At 45.7% G+C, this 23,400-nt stretch overlaps 1 protein-coding gene across 2 annotated transcripts in view; it reads right to left on the bottom strand.

Annotated features, from left to right (window-relative positions):
* Window positions 1–10,756: 10,756 nt before the first annotated feature.
* The window catches only part of LOC143931006 (uncharacterized), a 42,697-nt gene continuing 30,053 nt past the window's right edge, over window positions 10,757–23,400 (bottom strand). For both annotated transcript variants that reach the window (XM_077455724.1, XM_077455723.1), the window contains exons 7-8: window positions 12,698–12,781; window positions 10,757–12,150 (exon numbers count right to left, since the gene is read on the bottom strand). In XM_077455724.1, coding sequence (XP_077311850.1) covers window positions 11,771–12,150; window positions 12,698–12,781 — 464 coding nt within the window. In that variant the 3' untranslated portion in view covers window positions 10,757–11,770. The remainder of the gene's footprint in view (window positions 12,151–12,697; window positions 12,782–23,400) is intronic.

The raw sequence follows: 23,400 nt of genomic DNA, 5'->3' as shown, positions 1-23,400 counted from the left end.
ACTGATGATGACCAAATCTCCAGCGGGCCATCTCCCCTCCACTCATCCATACGGTTGCTCACCTCTCACTGCTCCTCCACTCTGTCAATGACCCTCTAATTCTTTGCCTTACCGACCTATGGAGGGTAGAGAAGGTCCGTGCCGTCAAGCCTGCTCCGCTGAAAGGAGGGGGGGGCGTAAGGCTTCCTACAGAGCCACCTTCCCACCGCTGTGTCTCCGCTTCACAGGAAGCATTCTCCGCTCGCTCTCTCTCCTGGCTTGATCCGGGGCGTCCGCTCGCCTCGTGGAAGCGAACAGCTGATGGCGGGTGGGCGGGGCGGGTGGATCAGGAGGCATGGGCGGGTGCGGCGGGGGGAAAGGACGCGAGCCGACGGCCGCTACGTGTCCACGGCTCCTCCCATCCCGGCCCACTCCGCCGATCATTTAATGCCTGTGCTCGGCTGGCTGAGCTCCAAAAGGAGTTGAACCTGCCCAAGAACCGCCTTATATGTGACATGCCCACCAGATGGAACTCAACATTGGCCATGCTGCAGCGGCTGCACACGCAGCAGAGGGCCATCAATGAGTACCTGTGCGACTACGGCACCAGGACAGGGTCAGGGGAGCTTGGTTTTTTCTCACCACGCCAGTGGGGCATGATCAGGGATGCATGCACTGTCCTGTCACCGTTTGAGGAGGCCACAAGGATGGTGAGCAGTGACAGTGCATGCATCAGTGACACTATACCTCTTGTCCACCTCTTGGAGCATACGCTGCGTGGAATAATGGACAGGGCACTTGAGGCAGAACAGAGGCAGGAAGAGGAGGACTTCCTTGCCTCTCAAGGCCCCCTTTATCCAGACAGTGTTCCTGCTGTGCCACCCATCACACAGGAAGAGGGTGAGGAGGAGGAAGAGGAGGAGGAGGATGATTGTGTCAGCATGGAGGTGGAGGCTGGCACTCAGCATCAGCAGCAGCAGTCTTATAGGGATGATTTACAGTCCCAAGAAACACGTGGACTTGTACGTGGCTGGGAGGAGGTAGCTGCGGATCATGTTGTCCTTAGTGACCCAGAGGACTCCGGACCGAATGCCTCAGCTAACCTACGCTGCATGGCCTCCCTGATCCTGCAAAGCCTGCGGAAGGATCCTCGTATTCTTCGGATCAAGGAGAGGGACCATTACTGGCTGGCCACTCTCCTTGATCCACGGTACAAGGGTAAGGTTGCCGACCTTATCTTGCCATCGCAGAGGGAGCAGAGGATGAGACATCTCCGGGAGGCCTTGCAGAAAGGTCTGTGCAACGCGTTCCCAGAGACTGGGAGGTCACAAACTCCTGGTCCTGGACAACGTGTTGCTGAGGCATCAGTCAGAAGGAGCGGTGGAGAAGGTGGCCGTCTGACTGATGCTTTCAGACAATTTTTTAGTCCGCAGCCCCAAGGTATGATTGGTTCCAGCACCCATCGCCAGCGTCTAATTTACATGGTGCAGGAATACCTAGGGGCAAGGTCAGACTTGGACACCTTTCCCACCGAAAATCCTCTGGCTTACTGGGTCTTGAGGATGGATCACTGGAGCAGAGCTTGCACAGTATGCAATTGAGCTACTGGCCTGTCCTGCATCCAGCGTTCTTTCGGAACGCACCTTCAGTGCTGCTGGTGGCTTCGTTACCGATCACAGGGTGCGCCTGTCCACCGAATCAGTTGATCGACTGACCTTCATCAAGATGAATCAGTCTTGGATCACCCACAGCTACCAAGCACCTGAAGCTGATGTAACCGAATAATTTTTTTTGAAATACCACATCCCTTCAAGACTGCCTATGCTGATGCTGAGTGACTGTCCTGTTATGTTGATTGTCTATCCTCTTCCTCCTCCGCTGATATGTTGGAAGAACATTTTTGGTTCTGGGTGATGCCAGCAGCCCAATTTTTCTGCCCCTGTTTAACAGGGGCGTTTAAGTACAATTTTTGATGCAATGCTTTGCAGCAGGGCTAATTCCTGCAATAAAACTAGAGTGTATGGCAGAGGTTGCAGTGTGATGGCACCAGTGCCTAAGGCCCAATTTTTCTGCCCCTGTTTAACAGGGACATGTAATTACAATTCTTGATATAATATTTCACAGGAGGGCCCCTTCCTGTGCCCACCCAGAGTAACGGTGAGGACTTATAGTGTTGTGGCACCAGCACCACAACCACCAAAGGTCAATTTTTCTACCACTGTTCAACAATGGCATGTAATTACAATTCTTGATATAATCGTTCACAGCAGGGCGCTCCAGCGCCCACCAAGAGTCACTTTGAGGGCTTACAATGTTGTTGCAAAACCAACACCTTGTTCCGCCATTTCTGAAGAGCATATAGGGCAGGCCCCTACTTTCAAACATCCAATTTACAAACATCTCCTACTTGCAAACGGAAGGAGACAACAGCAAGTGAGATGAAAAAAGATGGACGACAAAACAAATTATACAGGGGTGATAACCCTTCCCTATGTTTTCCAAAAAGCTTAAAAATAGTTTTTTTGACTGGAGCTACACTTTAAAAATGTACCAGTTGAAAATTACAAACAGATTCAACTTAACACAACAAACCTACACAGTCCCTGTCTTGTTTGCACCGCCTGTATACTGCTGTTCTGAGTATATAGGGCCTGGGGGCCACACGCATTTCCTTTTTTTTTAATATGGGTACGGGGTTCCCCTTAATATGCGTACAAAACCCAAAGGGGCTGGTAATGGGCAGGGAGGGCTACCCATGCCATTTTTCTGAATGATTTTCAACCATATTGCAGGAACCAGATATAACATTAAAACCGCAAGCAGTTTTAAATGGTGTTATTTCCGTTTAATGTCATTTTGTGCAGGGACTGTTCTAAACACGGGAAACACGTGGCACTTCACAGGCATACTACAGACACCCCCCAGGCACCATATTTAAAGGAATATTTCACTTTTTTTTTTTCACTTTAATCGTCATTAAAATCAGTGCTCCCGCCAAAACGGTAGTTTTTAAAACTTTTTTTTGCAGTGACCCATGTCCCCTGAGGCAGGAGGCAGGTCGCCAAACCCTTTTTAGGACACTATCTTGCATATTAGCCGTTAAAATTAGCACTTTCCAATTCGAACGTTCGAGTCCCATAGACTTCAATGGGGTTCTAACGTTCGTACCGAACGCGGGGGTCGTTCGCAAGTTCTGGTGCGAACCGAACCGGGGGGTGTTCGGCTCATCCCTATCCAGAAACCCCTTAAACAGGGACAATTCCACCATATATGGAGTAGATCTCTCCATTGGCCACAACCCCTAAAACATAGGGAGGAAGCCCTAGGTAAGATATGGGCTAGGCGAAAGGGGACCAAATATCAGCAGGTCAGGAGTTTGACACTAGCCTCTACTAGCGAAACATTAACAATACCTTTAAAGGAACGGGAGAAGTGTTGATACCAGGTTTCCATGTCCCAATCTATAGTCAAGTCTTGTTCACATATTAAAGCATACGAAGGCTTGCCTGAAGTCTGCCCAAGAAGTGTATATCAAAGATATGCCCACTTTCTGATCTCTGATAGCGCAGCACCCTTTTTCATAGGGTGTGACTCTCGGGACTTCTGAACCAGCTTTCCAAATAGAGAGCAAGAAATTGTGGATTTGAATCAGTCTGAAGTTTTCGGATTTGGGCATCTCCAGTTTTTGTACACAGTGGTTCAGAATAAGAGGTCTCATAGCGAAAAAAAAGGGCCCTATTCTAAATAGGCCTTTATTTAACCACCACTGGAATGCTCTGATGTCCAAACCTGGTGGGAAGTGAGGATTATTAAAGAGGTGTCTTAAAGGGCAGAGTTCAGAGGTGAGTGCTGGGTTGGCAAGGATTGTATCACACAGGACCATAGAGTGGAAAAGAGTGGGAGCTAAGATCGGAAGATCCGAAGAAGAGAATGTGAGCATAGGAGGAGGAAAGAGAGCAAGAAGAGAAAGGGTAGAGGCTCACGTGGCATCCTCCCTTTGGATACCGCGGATTCTACCAGGGTGGGAATGGGCCTGCCAAATCCCACATGGGCAGGGTACCTTGAAAATGCCCACCAAATCGGAGGGCAGGGATCTGCCTCCACCTTAAGGAAAATCCTCAGCATTGAGGCAGATGGAGACGCATGTAGTCTGCTCAGGCCTAGACCAATCTTAGTAAGTACAGCCCCACAAAGGGGGTTGGCTAGTGAGATCTTAGGGTGAGGACCAAGATGAGAGTCATTATAACCAGATAAACAGGCAAATGTGTTAAAGGAGAAAAATTTGTAGTGATAGCCTGGGAGGCAAAAAGAGCTGCCCAGGCCCTCCCTTCAAACAGATAGTTCTAATAACTATATATAGGAACTGTACTGGGTGAATGTGTGGGAAGTAACAGTCAAACATGTATAACTTTCAGTGTGCACATGTACACATGCACACCCGTGCACACCAACAGAAATGTGCCCACACACCCACCCGTAAACACGGCTAAGACAATAACAAAGGAGAAAGCAAATTGTTACGAAACATTATTTTTTCCGGAACAGTACATTAGCTACATAACTTAGATAAAGAAAAATCAAAAAATGTTCATCAGCGTTGAGGGGATACTTGAGTCAGTATAAAACCAGGTAGAATAAGACCTTTTAAAAAATAGAAAAAGAAAGCACCAGTCAAGTCAGATGTGGTATCAAGGAGGTTGAGCGTCCTTGGATCGCTTGGTGTGTTGCCTCTACTATAGAGGGGCGATAGGGCTCACTGGAGGTGGTCGCTTAAAAGATCCTGGGGTCTTGTGTGAAGAGGCAGATTCAGGCATTACTGAGGTAGCTTGAGAGATGAAGAAGCCCATCACTTTCCTGGATGGTAGCGAAGCCATGTGACTTGTTCTGATAAGTAAAGGTAAACTTGAAGGGCCTACCGATATTTAATAGATTTCTGGGATAGTACAAGCAGCAGCAGTTTAAGGGATCATCTCCTCTGGATATTGTAAGGGGATAGGTCAGCGAACACCTGAACAGGGTGGCCCTGGATAGTGAGATGGTCTGCTTCCCTCCACCTCCTCATGACTTCCTCCTTCACATTGTAGAAATGTGGCTTCACAATAATATCCCAATTTGGATTTCTCCTGGGCCTGAGAAACTGCATCCCTTTTAACATCAAGATGCTCCCGATCCGTTTAGGGTTCGGAGGAGCCTGGAATAGTGTGGTGTGGCTTTGTCTGTGCATCCTCAGATGAATCAGATGGCCGTGTCATCTTTTTGTGGTGATCATGGTACAGATCTTCTCATACTTTAAGCTTAAATGCAGAGGCGGCTCTCTAATTAGGCAAATTAGACGACCGCTTCAGGCCTCGCAAATCCCAGGGACCCCGCGGTTGCCTAATTTACCTGTACCTCACCCTTTCCAGCATTCGTGCAGGCTATTTTCATTCCCGCATGCCGCCCGTAAGCAGCCTGCAGTTCACTTTGAATGATTTGGGGGGAGAGGATATGTTTTAGGGGGCACTTTAGGACTTGTGCTCCAAGGGGGTTTGGATATGAAATCCACCCCCTTAGCACATATCCTCTCCCCCCCAATCAAAGAGATGCTGTCTACCACAGAGGGAGTGGCCCTTGGCACCCCACAACTGATATGCACAATTGCTCCAGGTGCCCAAACGAGTGCCCCCTTTCTAGGCATGTTAGTGCAGCAAAGTGAAAAACACAGGAACACGCTGTGCATTCTGTGCAATGCACGAGTGACCCGGGTGCAATTTCAGCCAAATTATGTCTGCACACTCTCTGGTCATCTCCTGTAGTATGTCTGCAGTCTCTGACCATCTCTTGTGTCATGTCCACAAACTCTCTGACCATCACTTGTATCATATATGCAGTCTCTGACCATCTCCTGTAGTATGTCTGCAGTCTCTGACCATCTCCTGTATTATGTCTGCAGTCTCTGACCATATTCTGTAGTATATCTGCAGTCTCTGACCATCTCCTTTAGTATGTCTACAGTCTCTGACCATCTCCTGTATTATGTCTGCAGTCTCCGACCATTTCCTGTATCATGCAGATACGGGTCCAATTCTACCCTCCTGTTGGGGTTGCTCTGCCTAACATGTCTCTGACTGTCCCCAAGGCCAGCACAAACTCTGTGACAGTGAGCTTGCGATTAAGTAAAGGGTCTCTGGCCTTCAGGATGACTGAGACATCTCACCGCGAATATGACTTGTTTTAGGCCAAGTTGTGTACTGCTATGAGGAGGGATGCTAAGTTAACGTCGCTGTCATCCAAGATGTCCTCCTAGATGCCCTGCTAGGACAAGGTGTGCAGGGAAGACGATGGTGCAGAAGTTGGGTGTATCTGTAAGTGAAGGTACGGGAATGACGGTGGTGACTGGAGCTGGTAGGGGCACGGCTGGGTGTACCTCCAGGGCTGTCACTCTGCTTGGACTTTGGCGACTGCTGTTGACAGTGTGGTGACCCAGGAGTACCGCTGAGTAGTCGCAAAGAAGATAGACTGAAGTGGTGCCTGGAAGGGGTGCCACTGGCGGTGGAAACAGTAGCCTAAAGGCTTGGTTTCCTGGCTGCGGCAGGGTAGGATTTACTCCTGCGACACCGTTCTGCTATGAGTTATTTTTTTTATTGATCCAAGCTCTTGTGAGACTGTAAACCGCTGCTTACTGAGCCCATAAAGGGTGATGGCAGGGCTGAGGCAAAGTCCTCACTGTCTGCCTGCGACATGGCGTCAACTAAAAGTAAGGGGGGGGGGGGGGTGCGTATGTTTGAGGTAAGTTGCAAAGGTAGGAGGGGATAGTTGCGTTGGGTAGATAAGATGAAAGGCGGAAGGAAACAAGAAGAACAGGACAAGGAACGACAGCTATAGTGACAGTTGGTTTGCGCTCGAGCGCTGTTGAGTGTGACTTTAGAAAACTCAAAAGAATGCGTGACAACCGAGGTGAGCCAGGAGGTGACTGGCTAGGTAACCGATAGCTCGGGTGTCAGTCTGTGCTCGGCACAGAATAATGAACCAGAGCGCCCCAGGGCGGACTGGGGTGGGTAGCTGAAGTCTGGTATACTAAGTAGGAATGTTGCAATCTGTAGTTAATTGACGTGGGTTTCGGTCTACTAATGCTTGCACTGCCAGCAAGTATGGAGATTAGGCGACCTTGTCTGCGTATGGAAGGCTTGTGCTTCGAAAACAGAGTGCACAAAGTGCACAGAAGTTTGTGACAGTTGCTAACGCCTCAGGAGCAGGTCAAATTCTGTATGTGAAGTAAAAATATGTAGTGAAAGAATGTTTAAGAGAAAGGGGGAATCCCATTGAACTAAACACCTGACTTTATGCACTAGTTGTGAAGTCGACTGGTTGGGGTCGAGAACTGAGTTGACCGGGAGCCTGTAGTAAGGTGACATGAGAATTTCGTTTTGACAAGGGGGATTGCAAAGAGCTCTTTGGGGCAAAGCTGGCCCCCTGGTGAAGATGCAAGCCCTCAACAATGGGTTTTGGTTTTGTTTTTGTTTTTTTTGTTTTTTTGGGGGGTTTTTTGGGAGATACTGTCCAAACCTGGTGCAGGGTGGACTATCTGGTGTTCTAACTGGCCTAAAAAGGGGAAAGCGACAGAGAAAATGATGAGCAGCCGTGTTGCTACTGGAGACGATGAGTGGCAGTTTGAGCCACTTGCTGAAATGCTTGCAGCGATTGCAAGGAAGCGGCTTTATTTGAATTATGAGGTGAGAATGAATGAATGGATGAATGAGGTGAGCAGCTGTGTTGCTACTGGAGATGAGTGGCCGTATTTGAGCCATTGCATTGATGCTTGCAGCGATTGCAAGGAGCTTTGTTGAAATGCGAAAGAAAAGGTTATAGAGGAAATGTGATTATGTAGGAATGACCGTGCGCAACACTGAGAAAATTGGTGGAGAGAATTGTGTATGATCATGTATGGATAGACTGAGAAAGTCAAACGTAAGTACTGCTGAATTCGTACAGTCGATGTGACTAGTTTGAACTGGGCTATAGCTATGGAATAGTCTGATTTGACTCATTTGAGTCGGAGATGCAACAGGATTCGGCTTGGTTGTTAGAGTTGCGTTTGGCAAGGACTGGAATCGTTGCGCCGATGCTGCGACTAGACTCGAATCTTCCGTAGATGCGACTGAGAAGCTCATATATGGGATCCGACCGCATCGCTAAGGATATGGCTGGGTTCGGATTGATTGAATTGTGATGGTGGTTGAAGGGGCTGGTGATTGCCAATGATCCGAAACATAGAAGCGAAGTTGCGACTAGATTCGAATCGGCCGTAGATGCGAGGCGACTACAGGGCTCGTATGACAGATCTGCCCGTATTGCCGATGATATGGCTGGGTTTGAATCGACTAAATGGTGATGGCGGTTGAAGGGGCTTTGTGATTGCCGAGGATCCGAAACATAGAAGCGAAGTTGCGACTAGTTTCGAATCGGCCATAGATGTGAGGTGACTACGGGGCTCGTATGACAGATCTGACCGTATTGCCGATGATATGGCTGGGTTCGAATCAACTAAATGGTGATGGCGGTTGAAGGGGCTTTGTGATTGCCGAGGATCCGAAACATAGAAGCGAAGTTGCGACTAGTTTCGAATCGGCCGTAGACGCGAGGTGAGTAAGGGGCTTGAATGTCGGATTTGACCGCATCGCCGTGAAGTGAATGGCTCGAGTAAACCCGCGTTGGGTAGAAAGCATGAAATACATGAAAGATGACATGGAAAGACTTACGGTGGCGTAAGTGCGACTTTTTGCAAAACGAACATGATAAACGAACATGATAACGTAACTACTAGAGTTTGGAGGAGCGGTAACAACAAAGTCCTACCTGCAACAGCGAGTGTGTAGCGGTCCGAGTGTGGGACAATCGATGAAGATATACGACCGAAGGTACAACTACGTGGACACGCAGTGAGTTGGCAGAGTCAGCCTGTGCAATGCATTTGACACGAATCAGCTTAAAAAATGTATGAGATGAATCTGATATAAATTGGCAGTAAGGAGTATCTGATACGAATTGGTTGTAGAGTGTATGCCATTCCTTGCTGTGAAACCAAACACCTATCAACCACCCATCCCCCAGGCTAGTCAAGTGCAGGAAAGACATCAGGTGGGTTTAATTACACCTCAATCAGCCACAGAAACCCATACAAACAATACCTGTTTATCTCAAAAAAGGATGAGAACAGTGAATCTTATAACTAGTGAAGCCTATGGCGAGTGATATTGGAGAACGACCGACAGCGACTCGGAGGCTTGGATCTATGAATGAATCGTATGTTTGGTAGAAGGAATTTACAAATGTACTATGCCTGTGCCGAAAGATGTCGGGACATGAGTGTCAACAACTCAGAGGTAGGTTTTGCAAAAGGGGTGCAGGATAGTAAGCACGATAAGCCGCAAGTTTGCACATGATATGAAAAGATTCGGATACTACTTACCTGCGACCATGAGCGGGAACCGCCGACGAAGACCACGAACGAAGAAGCCGAAGTGCACCTGCGATTGGACGCACAGATAGCCGACCGTGAGGGAGCTGAGACGAGTCGGCCCCTTGATGTGCAGTACCTTGCACTGGAACCGACACAGACCGTTGTGGGTGGTCTGATTATATACCCTCCGGGCTCCTCCCATAATTACGGGCCACCATACTGGCCCTCTTATATATATATATATATATATATATATATATATATATATATATATGTAATATAATATATATGTAGTGTATATATATTTGATTAAAGAAGAATTGGTTAGACAAAGTTCTAGAAACTGTAAATTCATAATTCATAGGATTTAAGGCTCTTTATATATGCAATTTATACCATTAATTTTTATTGCTTGAATTATTTTTCTCATTGTGGGAGTTAGTGGGGCCTCATGTCTAAGGTTTGCCTAAGTCCTCACAAAGCCTAGAGCCGTCTCTGTTGAACCCTATGGACTAAGACTGGTATGCCATTAAAGTTCACGTGCGTGTAAAGGCAGGAGTCCCAATACATTTGGTAATGTGTATAGCGTATATCCTGATATCTTGCACACTGTGGGAAAGAACCCTTATCTGCCTGTTAGGGAAGTGGTCTCCAAGGTGTGACCTAGGGGCCAGATGTGGCCCTTTGCTTGCTTTTATACAGCCCCTGGGACACTGTTTCATCCACTGATACCAGAAACGAATTCCTCCCAATGACACCAAAGTTAGGGCAATGTATTTTTCAACTGACATCAGGACCTTTTTTACTCCCAGTGGCCATAGTCTGGCCCCCAAAAGTCTTAAGGACAGTAAACTGTCTCTTTGTTTAGAAAGTTTGGAGACCCCTGTGTAAGGGGATACATACAGTAAAAAGGAAGCAAAATTAATTGTTGTCATATTTGCCCTCATTCCTATATATTTTTGTTCTCTATGATGGCATATTCCCATGTCAGGACACATGAGGGCTCCACTGCTTCAGAAGATGTACTTTAATACTGTTGTTACTACATCTTTTTTTATATGGACAAGATTGTTTTCTCACTCTTCTGATGTAGAGATTATTCTTCTACAACAAAAAATTAAAAAAAATGCAAAAATAAAAATATATTCAACCTTATAAGGAAGCAAGATGTACAGTATGTGTGTGATAGATTAGATAGATAGATAGATAGATAGATAGATAGATAGATAGATAGATAGATAGATAGATAGATAGATAGATAGATAGATAGATTAAAGATTAATTAAGATTAAAGAAATTAAAATAAAGGAATTGGAGATTTTTTTTTTATTCCTTTATTTCTAAAATGAGGTCACATAATATGAAAATGAAAGTTCCAATTGCAAACATTTAGAAGTCAGGTTTACAGCATGTTCGATAGCACATCATCAAAGCATAAGCAGCATGGTAACATTGAATAATAGAGAAGAAGTCACATTTTAATGCAAATAGAGTAATAGAACACACATGGATGAGAGGTACATGAGACAAATCTATAGATTGATGATGATAACGCCTGAACAGATGTTTCCAGGAAGCCAACAATCTGACTATACATGAGGGTGTTTCACTCCAGGACCATGGCATAGTTTCAGAAGAAACTAAGAATTGGAAATTTGTCATTTTTAATATGTTTTCTTTTCATTTTAATGTGATTTTTTTGATGATTTTTGTTTTAAGATCTAGAAGTCAGAAGTGATGCCAGAGTATTTACAATTAGGACTCTGACTTAGTGTAGCAGTGACTGCCATAAAAGCCCCTTAATGACTGTTATAGTACTACTGTGCTATTGTAGGTGTAGGGATGGAGAAAAGGGGAAAAAGTTTGGGGCTGAATAGACGTTGTGGGAAAACACAAAAGTAAAGCTAATGAAATATCTGGGCTGACTATATTGACAGTATGACATGATCAAGGTATTAGTGGCTGGTAGGTGGAATCAGGGTTAAGAAACGCTTTAAGATTACATTTGTTGTATAGGTAATACATGTAAGAGGATAATTTATGTAAAATACTTACTATTGGAAATATATACTTCAATGGATGTATACTGATAATATGGAATGGAGGTATATCCTAAGTGTATTGTATTAAGATAAACTTACAACTGTATAGATACATTCATATTATTTTAGTAAATGTTGTTGGAATAACAGGAACACTCAATTACAGAATTAAACACAATAGATAGTATAGGAGCCATTACTATGTAGGTTGAAATTCTTGCCAGAGGCCGGTTGTATCCTGACACTGAAATGTTTTTCTTTTTATTAAAACAATTATTATTATTCACAGAATCAGCTTATTTGCATTGATTTAAAACTCACAAACAAAAAGCCGTTTTTGTGTGCAATTCTCATCATTCCACTTTCCAGTTTCACGCATTTCCACACAGTGCTCTTTGCCACCAACATTGTTGGGTTCACCTGGGGCCCAGTTGGAGTAGATGATGGTTCCTCCAGACGGATATCTAAAATCACCCTCTTTCTGTAGGTCGTTTATACCCATGTATGCATGCTTATCAACTTGCTTACGGAGAGAAAAGATGGCTTGGTTTTCTTCGGGGGTTCGGGGAGAGGCCAGCTGACCTCCACTAATAGCACAACTAGTTTTGGCGTCAAAATAATTGGCTTCAATGCCGTTTATAATATAAATTTTGTCACCGCTTCTAGTGAATCCTTTTGTAAAGGATAAAGCTGTAACAGTGGGAATAAGAGAAAGAGAAAATATTTTCATCATTAGACTTGGAACATATATTAGAAAGTAACATCTACCACTTTTTATTAGGTTAAAGAGATCCTCTAAGTGGACAACTGTGGCAACCATTGATGACCTCCATCTAAAAATTATCATTTAGAGAGCTCAGCTTCCTAAAATCTAAAAATCTAAACTGAAGGCCCAGCAGAAGCTCTTGTGCACTTAAAGCTGAACTCAAGGATGCCTAAAAATCCTCCCTTAAAGTGTGGCTGTGCCCACACTGCAAGGGAACGTTTTTGGGTTTCCTGTAGTTGGGCTTTAAGCTTGCCACACTAATTTTTAGCGTTTGTTTTATTGGGTTAACAGACTGCTTCTGACCATGCCATGAGTTGCGGACTGCTTCATAGGATGGACTTCCAATCCTTTTAGCCTTCCTCCCCTCACCGAAGAGCTCAAGGCAACATCTGCCTACCTACCCATTGGCCCCAAACACGAGATATACATTACCAAGGTGAAAGTCATCCAAATAAAAGGCATGCAGCTAACCTTTTCCATGCTTCTCAAGGTCTGATTGCAGATCTCTCATCCGTCTATCCAAACCAGTCACTTGCAATTTAAGATTTTCGATTGCTAAGAAAAGAGTTGACACGATTAAGGTGTAAATATCACATGATAAATAATTTGTTTTTCTTTAATATGCTAAGGGCCAAAAATGTAAACTTTATTTACTTCTGATTGGTCAGGAGACATTGAGAATTTGAGAGGAAACTTTTCATTCCAGTTTTCCAGTCTGTAGCTCTAATTGACTAATGGCAAAACAAATGAGCATTTCCACCATATTACCCAAAGCAGAAACCTCCTATGGATGTGTCCAGACTACCAAACATTTGTCTCTTTACTATGTTCAACTATTCCTTTTGACTTCTGTGGTTTCCAAGATCTGAGCATTTAATGTATGGACTGCATGTGTTCCTAGGGCTTTAACATCAGTAGTAGAAGTATAAAACCACTTTACAGTTTAGTTATTTTTATCCCTGAACATAATCATAGTTGCATCGGAAAGTTAATGGCCAAGCAAAATAAGAAGGATCCTTGTATCCAAAAGCATGTTCTGCCAGTGAGCTCTCCCTGCCATAGTTCCTAATTCTTTTCCTGTGCCCCTGTGAGTTTTTGATGTTTCTGTTCCCCTTTGTGCATTCCAGTTTCTCCTTCTACACTCTCCATAATTTTAAATAAATAAAAAATCCAGCATCGGTGTTGAGAACCTCTCATAATCGGCACAGCATTTCTTTAGACCCAGGAACTCAGAGATCTTAAAATAGAGTTCCTGAGAGATAGAAGACACAATTGAATGTTCTAGCATTTACCAGACACTAAAAGTACTTACCAGTAAATAATTTCTTGGAGTATGTTATCTGACATAGGCTATTTATTCATTATGCCTGGGTTCAATGCAGCTACCTTCAGTTTATTGGACATAAAAAGAGGCTTGCACGGACAATCTCTCTGTATAACAGAGGTCATAAGAACAAAGACGGAGGACCAGTGTCTGGTACTGTACTCCAAGAAACAAATTTTACCAATAAGTAAAAAAATCCCATTTTCTTAGTTATACTGTGTACATGGTCTTTAATCATTAAAAAAATTGAATGTCCGAAAGCAGTCCAGCTGAGGACTGACCAAACAGCAACCACTCTGAAAAGGCCCACATAACAAACAGGTAATGAAGGCTTGACAGACTCAGAGAGCCACTTGCAGAACCTGACTTCTTAAACTGGCATGATGTGAAACATCAAAAATGCTAATTTCTTGATCATACATCACGGGACACAGGAGCTTCATTACATAGTGGGTTATATAGGCACCTCTGGTGATTGGACACTGGTTGACCCCAATTAAGGTGAGTTCCTCCCCTATATAACCCCTCCCATCTGGGAGGCACCTCAGTTTTTTCGCCAGTGTCTATGGTGGTTGGTCACATAAAACATTAGCTCTATGCAGGTCCCTGCGAGGGCCTAAGGGCTACAACAAACCGGATCCATACCTCGGGCCGATATTTTGACTCCCAAGATGGTATGGTACCCGGGCCTCGTCAGCCGAAGAAGCGAGGTTTTGCCTGCAAGTCCTCTCCATTGGAAGACTGGGCTCTGGGAAAACCAGACTTGGTGTACTGTTTATACAGAGCGCACGAAAGTTTCTGGCAGAGCTTTCTACATGGCCCAGGTAGGAGGTTCTTCCGGTAAAGAGCCCCAGATAAACCTGAAGGTTGGCTAACAATACCCGCCGTGATGGGTGAAGGCTGGAATTTGTCTGGTTCAGCAATTCCTGCGGCGAGGACAGGTAAGGGAAGTTAATCCTGTATATATAAATATATGAATGGATTTCTTCATTATGAGTAGTTGTATGTCTTACCTGGTTCCACCACTAGAGGGAGTAAGAGCAGCCTGATGCATACTTACATGCCTTTCAATACACACGCTCAGTGAAGCCTGGTTCTTCAGCTGACTCACGTCTCCATTGCAGTCCCTGCCACAACAAGGTAAACAGGGGTCCCACGTAGTTCGGGGGTCCCACGCAGCTCCGTTTGGGTTCTCCTTCCCCCCCTGGATCCCGCGGTCCTCGTGCACGCGCGCCGGGCGCGTTCCCGGCCTAATGGAGGAGGGGGGGGTGTGGTTGCGAGCCGTGCATGTCAGTGTGCACGGCGCTGTACTGCGCAGGCGCCAGGCGGCAATTTTAAAAAGCCCAGAGCATCAGGGGGCTGTAATTGGAGACACAGGAGCTGTGGGCAGTAAGCATCCCTGGGGATTGGATCCAGGCAAACCTTAGACACCTACTCAGCATCAGGTTGTGCAGTTTAAGCATATATATTATTGTGAGACTTTAAGCACAACAGTGATTGCACTTGTACTAGTACCTCTGCTTTGTAGCTTAGGACTATGTCTCCTCGTAAGAGGGTCTCAGGGGGAGGTAGCAAAGGCACTGGTAAATCACCGCCTAGGTCCAGGGGTTCCAAAAGTGCCTGTAAGTTACCATCCCCCCCTGCAAGACTGGAGCCAGCCTCTCAAGACGAGTCAGTGCCCCTGTCAGGTTTTGCAGCCTCTCCTAATGTCTCAGCCCCGGTTTATGTCACTGAGGACTCCCTTAGGGCTACATTGGAGGGTTTTGAAGGGAGAATCATGAATTTTATTTCTGCTTCCCTGAAAGATAGCAGGAAAAGGGGTAGGACCCCTCCCTCTGCTGAAATCCCTCTCTCAGATGATTCTTCTGAAAATGAGGAGGGATCCCTATCTTGAGATAGGGATCATGAGCAGTCGGATGAGTCAGAGGAAGAGGAGATAGTCCCCTCCTCCCAGGCACTCAGAAAGCAGGTGCAGTATTATACTGAATTGGTGCGTACCACATTCAGAATGCCTGCTGCTGAAGTCGCTACATCCTCTGTTTCTTCCCTTGGAGTCAGGAAAGACCCACAGACTGCCTATTCCTTCCCAATTCATCCCTTAATGGATGAATTGATGTATGAGGATTGGGGACATCCCGATAAACTGTTTGCTCCTCCTAAAAGGTTTTCTATGCATTATCCTGTGGAGGAAAGTTTCACCAAGAAGTGGGGGGTCCCATCTGTCGATGCGGCTGTTTCTTGTGTGAATAAGAACCTAACTTGTCCTTTGGATAATGTGCAGGTATTCAAGGATCCAGCTGATAAAAAGCTGGAAACCTTATTAAAAGCCTCCTTTTCCATGGCTGGCACTGTGGTGCAACCTACAGTCGCAGCCGTGGGGTTGTGTCAGTTCCTCAAGGAACAGGTTAAGCAGATGCTTGGGCTCCTTCCCAGTGAGGAAGTAGAAAATTATGCAGAATTGCCTCACATTCTGTGTTTCATAATTGATGCGATTTTGGATTCCGTCCAACAAGCATCACGTTTGTCTCTCATGTTGGTTCACATGCGAAGGGCCCTATGGCTAAAGAATTGGGCAGCTGAGCTGTCATGCAAGAAGCATTTGATTGGGTTCCTGTTTAAAGGGGAACGTTTGTTTGGAGAAGAATTAGATAAATTCATCCAAAATATTTCAGGGGGTAAATCTACTCTCCTTCCAGTCAAAAGGAGCAAGCGTCCTTCATTCAGGCGTGCTCTCTCTCCCGAAGCATCAAGCTCTAAGCAGTGGCGACGGCCTTCTCAGTCCTCCTCTACTAGAAAGGCTCAAGGCCGAGCCCAGGGGCAGAAAAAGACTTGGGGGCGAAAGCCTGCCAAGCAGAGCCCAAAAGCTTCCTTGTGGAGGGGCGCCCCCGCTCGGCAGAGTGGGGGGAAGGCTCCTGCAGTTTGCAGGAGCCTGGCGGGAAGAGATCCAGGATAAGTGGGTGATCTCTTCAGTATCTCTGGGCTACAGGCTAGAGTTTCAGGAGATTCCACCTTCTCGTTTCCTAAGGTTAAGGATCCCCAGGGATCCAGTAAAGCAAAAACCGCTATTTCTGGCCTTGGATCAGTTACTATCCCAGGGGGTGATAGTAGAAGTGAACCCGAAAGAACAGGGTTCGGGGTTTTACTCAAATCTCTTCACCGTTCTAAAACCAAATGGAAGTGTCAGACCTATCCTGGATCTGAAGGATCTGAACCGGTTTTTACACATCCGGTCCTTCCGAATGCAGTCAATCCGCACTGTGGTCTCCTCCCTGCAAGGGGTAGAATTCATGGCATCAATAGATATCAAGGATGCATATCTCCATGTGCCAATTTTTTCCGCACACCAAAAATTTCTAAGGTTCGCGGTAGAGCGGCGCCATTTTCAATTTGTGGCCTTGCCATTCGGGCTTGCTACGGCCCCTCGAGTCTTCACAAAGATTCTGGACCCTCTCTTAGCAAACGTAAGAGCTCAGGGCATAGCCGTCATGGCTTATCTAGACGACTTGCTTCTCATGGAGAAAACAGCAGCGTTCCTAAGTCACAGCGTCACCAAAACGCTAGAACACCTAGAACGCCTAGGTTGGATCATAAACCTAGAAAAGCCGTCCCTACAACCGGCCACCAGGTTGGAATACCTGGGTATGGTCATCGACACCGTTCAGGGCAGGGTGTTTCTTCCAAGGCTAAAAGCCTTGGCCATTGGGGATCTGGTGCGCCTGATTCTGGGCAGAAGATCTTACCCCATTCGGTTGTGCATGAGACTGTTAGGGAAAATGGTCGCCTCCTTCGAGGCCGTCCCATTCGCCCAGTTCCACTCAAGGCCCCTGCAAAAAAGCATCCTTGCGGCTTGGAACAGGAAGCCCCAATCCATGGATCTTCCTATGCGTCTATCCCCAGGGACACGCAAGAGTCTTGTCTGGTGGTTGCAAACCAAGAATTTGCTGAAGGGCAAAACTTTTCTTCCTCTTCCATGGAAGATTATCACAACAGATGCCAGCCTGACAGGCTGGGGAGCTGTATTGGAGGAAACGTGCTCGCAGGGGAAATGGTCTGCGACCGAGAAACTACTGCCCATAAATATCTTGGAGATCCGGGCAGTTTACATGGCTCTCATAGAGTGGTCTTACAGACTGCGAGGTTTCCCGGTTCGGGTTCAGTCCGACAATGCCACAGCAGTGGCTTATATCAATCACCAGGGTGGTACCAGAAGTCTGGTGGCCCAAAAAGAGGTGAATCGCATACTTGTCTGGGCAGAAAAGCATGTTCCGTGTCTTTCTGCAGTCTTCATTCCAGGAGTGGAAAATTGGCAGGCGGATTTTCTCAGCCGCCAGCAGTTGTGCCCAGGAGAATGGGCTCTGCACCCCGACGTGTTTCAGAACATATGTCACAAGTGGGGTACTCCGGACGTAGATCTGTTTGCATCCAGGTTCAACAGGAAACTGGACAAGTTTGTGTCAAGGACAAGAGATGCACTTGCTCAGGGGTCAGATGCTCTGACAGTTCCCTGGGATCAGTACAATCTGATCTATGCCTTCCCCCTGAGCCCGCTTCCGTCGCGGTTCCTGGGAAGAGTCAAGAGGGAGACAAAGTCGGTCCTTTTGGTGGCCTCGGCTTGGCCCAGGCGACCATGGTACGCGGAAATCATGAAGTTGGCAGTAGGCAGGCCATGGACCCTCCCTCTCCGGCCAGATCTGCTCTCACAGGGTCCAATCTACCATCCTGCTTTACGCAGTCTGAATTTGACGGTTTGGCTGCTGAGACCCACATTCTGAGGGACCGTGGCCTTTCGGGGCCAGTCCTTTCTACTCTGGTCAATGCCAGAAAGCCGGCCTCCAGGCTTATTTATTACAAGGTCTGGAGGACATATGTTTCCTGGTGTGAGCTCAGGAAATGGCATCCTAGAAAGTATGTCATTAACAGAATCTTGGCCTTTCTCCAGTCAGGCCTAGAAATAAATTTGGCCATAAGCACTATCAAGGTGCAGATTTCGGCCCTGTCAATATTTTTTCAAAAGCCGCTTGCATCACATTCCCTAGTACGGGCTTTTATCCAGGGGGCCATGCGGACAAGACCGCCAGTTAAACCTCCGGTATGCCCATGGGATCTGAATTTGGTTCTCTCGGCCTTACAGGGGCAACCATTTGAACCTTTGCATCTGGCTTCTTTAGTTCTCCTGACTAAAAAGCTGGTCTTCTTGGTAGCCATATCTACGGCTAGAAGAGTATCAGAATTGGCAGCTCTTTCCAGCAAAGAGCCGTATTTAATTATCCATAAGGACCGGGTGGTCATGCGTCCCAACAGGTCCTTTCTACCTAAGGTGGTTTCGGGTTTCCATTTGAATCAGGATGTAATCCTACCATCCTTTTTTCCGGACCCTCAGTCCACAGAAGAAGAATCTTTACACACTTTGGATGTGGTTAGAGCAATCAGTATTTATCTTCAGGCAACTACTCAGATAAGGAAAACTGATTGCTTATTTATTTTGCCGGAAGGCCCTAGAAAGGGCCAGGCGGCGTCAAAATCCACTCTCTCAAGGTGGATCAGACAAGTTATTTCTCAGGCCTATGGTTTAAAGGGGAAGATTCCTCCTTTTCGGGTGAAAGCGCACTCTACTAGGGCTGTTAGTGCTTCTTTGGCAGTGCATCACCAGGCCTCCCTGGCTCAGATCTGTAAGGCTGCAACTTTGTCATCAGTCCACACATTCACCAGATTCTATCAGGTGGATGTCAGAGGGCAAGAGGATATCGCCTTCGGGCGCAGTATACTGCAGGCTGCAGTGTAGGTCCTCCGGTCCCTGGCGGTCTATATTTATGATCTGTGTCTCCCTCCCCTCAATCTGAGCATTGCTATGGGACATCCCACTATGTAATGAAGCTCCTGTGTCCCGTGATGTATGATCAAGAAAATGGGATTTTTATATACAGCTTACCTGTAAAATCCTTTTCTTGAGAGTACATCACGGGACACAGGGCTCCCGCCCCTCTTGGGTTTTACGTGGTTTCTTATTGCTTTGCTACAAAACTGAGGTGCCTCCCAGATGGGAGGGGTTATATAGGGGAGGAATTCTCCTTAATTAGGGTCAACCAGTGTCCAATCACCAGAGGTGCCTATATAACCCACTATGTAATGAAGCTCCTGTGTCCCGTGATGTACTCTCAAGAAAAGGATTTTACAGGTAAGCTGTATATAAAAATCCCATTTTTAAAGGCTTATATGCAAGTCCTGCCCCAGGGGACATGCATCAATGCAAAAAAAGTTTTTAAAGGAGCAGTGATTTTAAGAATGCTTAAAGTGATACAATAAAAATTAAATATTCCTTTAAATATCGTGTCTCCCTGTAAAGTAGCGCATTTTCCCAATGTTTAAAACAGTACTGCGGCAAAATGAAATTTCTAAAGGAAAAAAAAATGTATTTAAAATTGCTCACGGCTACATTGTATTGCCAGATCCCAGCAATATACATAAAAATACATGAAAAAAGTCCACACCAGGCACTCCGGGTCTGGTATGGATATTAGAATATTAAGGGAAACTCCACGTAATTTTTTTTTAAATTCTGTCATAGGACTCCCCTTAACCACTTCAATACACTATATTATATATTGTACACTGCACTATATATCCTGCACTATATTATGTATACTACACTGACTGCATTATATACTCTGAACTGCATTATATTTACTATATGGACTGCACTACATACTCTGAACTGCAGTATATATACTATACGGACTGCGCTATATACTCTGCTTAAAAATTGGGCCTTAGGTGTTGGTGGTGGCAGAACATGTTAACCCCTCACAGGTACTCTTGTTGAGTGCAGGAATGGGGCCTGCTGTTAAATATTATTTCAAAAATTGTAATTACATGGCCCTGTTAAACGGGGCAGAAACATTGGGCCCTAGGTGTTGGTGGTGCCAGAACACAGTAACACCTCACAGTTATTCTTGTTGGTCGCAGGAACGGTCCCTGCTGTTAAATATTATTTCAAAATTTCTAATTACATGCCCCTGTTAAACAGGGACAGAAAAATTTGGTGTTGGCGGTGCCTTACAAATATTGTTGTAAGCTAGCATCATCATGATTGAGGAGGAATAGGATAGGTAGCATACAGGGGCGGACTGACCATTCGGCCACTCGGGCACTGCCCAAGGACCCCGGGCCACTAGGGGGCTCATCAGGGCTGCCAGCCTCAGTAAAACCAGGGACAGTGTGTAAAAATCTGTGTGTTTTTTACAGTGCCTTGCGAAAATATTCGGCCCCCTTGAACTTTTCAACCTTTTGCCACCTTTTCAACCTTTTGCCACCTTTTCAACCTTTTGCCACATTTCCGGCTTCAAACATAAAGATATAAAATTTTAATTTTTTGTGAAGAATCACCAACAAGTGGGGCACAATTGTGAAGTGGAACGAAATCTATTGGATATTTTAAACTTTTTTAGCAAATAAAAAACTGAAAAGTGGTGCGTGCAAAATTATTCGGCCCCTTTACTTTCAGTGCAGCAAACTCACTCCAGAAGTTCAGCGAGGATCTCTGAATGATCCAATGTTGTCCTAAATGACTGATGGTGATAAATAGAATCCACCTGTGTGTAATCAAGTCTCTGTATAAATGCACCTGCTCTGTGATAGTCTCAGGGTTCTGTTGAAAGTGCAGAGAGCATCATGAAGACCAAGGAACACACCAGGCAGGTCCGTAATACTGTTGTGGAGAAGTTTAAAGCCGGATTTGGATACAAAAAGATTTCCCAAGCTTTAAACATCCGTGCAAGCGATTATTTTGAAATGGAAGGAGTATCAGACCACTGCAAATCTACCAAGACCTGGCCGTCCCTCTAAACTTTCAGCTCAGACAAGGAGAAGACTGATCAGAGATGCAGCCAAGAGGCCCATGATCACTCTGGATGAACTGCAGAGAACTACAGCTGAGGTGGGAGAGTCTGTCCATAGGACAACAATCAGTCGTGCACTGCACAAGTCTGGCCTTTATGGAAGAGTGGCAAGAAGAAAGCCATTTCTCAAAGATATCCATAAAAAGTCTCGTCTAAAGTTTGCCACAAGCCACCTGGGAGACACACCAAACATGTGGAAGAAGGTGCTCTGGTCAGATGAAACCAAAATCCAACTTTTTGCCCACAATGCAAAACGATATGTTTGGCGTAAAAGCAACACAGCTCATCACCCTCAACACACCATCCCCACTGTCACACATGGTGGTGGCAGCATCATGGTTTGGGCCTGCTTTTCTTCAGCAGGGACAGGGAAGATGGTTAAAATTGAGGGGAAGATGGATGCAGCCAAATACAGGACCATTCTGGATGAAAACCTGTTGGAGTCTGCAAAAGACCTGAAACTGGGACGGAGATTTATCTTCCAACAAGACAATGATCTCAAACATACAGAAAAATCTACAAAGGAATGGTTCACAAATAAACGTATCCAGGTGTTAGAATGGCCAAGTCAAAGTCCAGACCTGAATCCAATCGAGAATCTGTGGAAAGAGCTGAAAACTGCTGTTCACAAACGCTCTCCATCCAACCTCACTGAGTTCGAGCTGTTTTGCAAGGAAGAATGGGCAAGAATTTCAGTCTCTCGATGTGCAAAACTGATAGAGACATACCCCAAGCGACTTGCAGCTGTAATCGCAGCAAAAGGTGGCTCTACAAAGTATTAACGCAAGAAGGCCGAATAATTTTGCACGCCCCACTTTTCATTTTTTTATTAGTTAAAAAAGTTTCAAAGATCCAATAGATTTCGCTCCACTTCACAATTGTGTCCCACTTGTTGGTGATTCTTCACAAAAAATAAAAATTTTATATCTTTATGTTTGAAGCCTGAAATGTGGCAAAAGGTTGAAAAGTTCAAGGGGGCCGAATACTTTCGCAAGGCACTGTATATCTGTCGCTGAAATGTCCCTTACCGACATCCTTTTGGTCTAAAAATCCTGAGATTATAGCTGCCCCAAGTCTCCAGTACCTTCTCAGCCAATAGAAAGATGTTTCTGTATACTGTGTATGTGTGTATGTATATACTGTGTGGCCCCATAATCTCTGATTGCCTAGGGGCCACATAATCTCCTATTGCCCAGGGGCCCCATGAGTTTTCAGTTCACCCCTGGTAGCATAGATAGGCATAGTCTTCAAGGGATCCCAGATGCATAGCAAATTCAATCCCCAAACATCAGGTGCTTGATAGCTGTTGATCCAAGACTGATTCATTTTTATAAATGTGGGCCTATAAACGGAGTCTGTGGACAGGCACGATTTGATCCGTTACAAACCCTCCAGCAGCACTGAATGTGCATTCAGAAAGCACGCTGGATGCAGGACAGGCAAGTAACTCAATTGCATATTGAGCAAGCTCTGGCAAGGGGACCAACCTCAAGACCATGTAACCCAGTGAATGCTCTGTTGGGAAGGTCTCCAAGTCTGCTCTTCCCCCTAGATATCCCTGCACCATATAATGCAGACGTTGGTAATGGTTGCTGGACCTTGGCACTGAGGACTGAAAAATTGTTTAAAGGCATCGGTCAGCCAGCCACCTTCTCCACCGCTCTTCCTCTGACTGAACAAAGCCTCAGAAGCACGTTCTCCAGCACCAGGAAATGTTAACCTCCCAGTGTCTGGAAATTCATTACACACACTTTTCTTCAAGGCCTCCTGAAGGTGTTTCATCCTCTACTCCCTCTGCGAAGGCAGGATGAGATCTGCAACTTTACTCTTTTAACGTGGATCAAGAAGGGTTGCCAGCCAGTAATGATCCCTCTCCTTAAAACCACCAATTCTAGGGTTCTTTTGAAGGATTTTCAAAATCAGATAGGGCATGCAGCGTGAGTTTGCAGAGGCAT

This window comes from Lithobates pipiens, unplaced genomic scaffold (genome assembly GCF_037356315.1).
Source record: "Lithobates pipiens isolate NorthernLeopardFrog02 unplaced genomic scaffold, aLitPip1_a1.2 Scaffold_25, whole genome shotgun sequence".
Taxonomy (NCBI): domain Eukaryota; kingdom Metazoa; phylum Chordata; class Amphibia; order Anura; family Ranidae; genus Lithobates; species Lithobates pipiens.
This window is presented reverse-complemented; position numbering and strand designations above follow the sequence as displayed.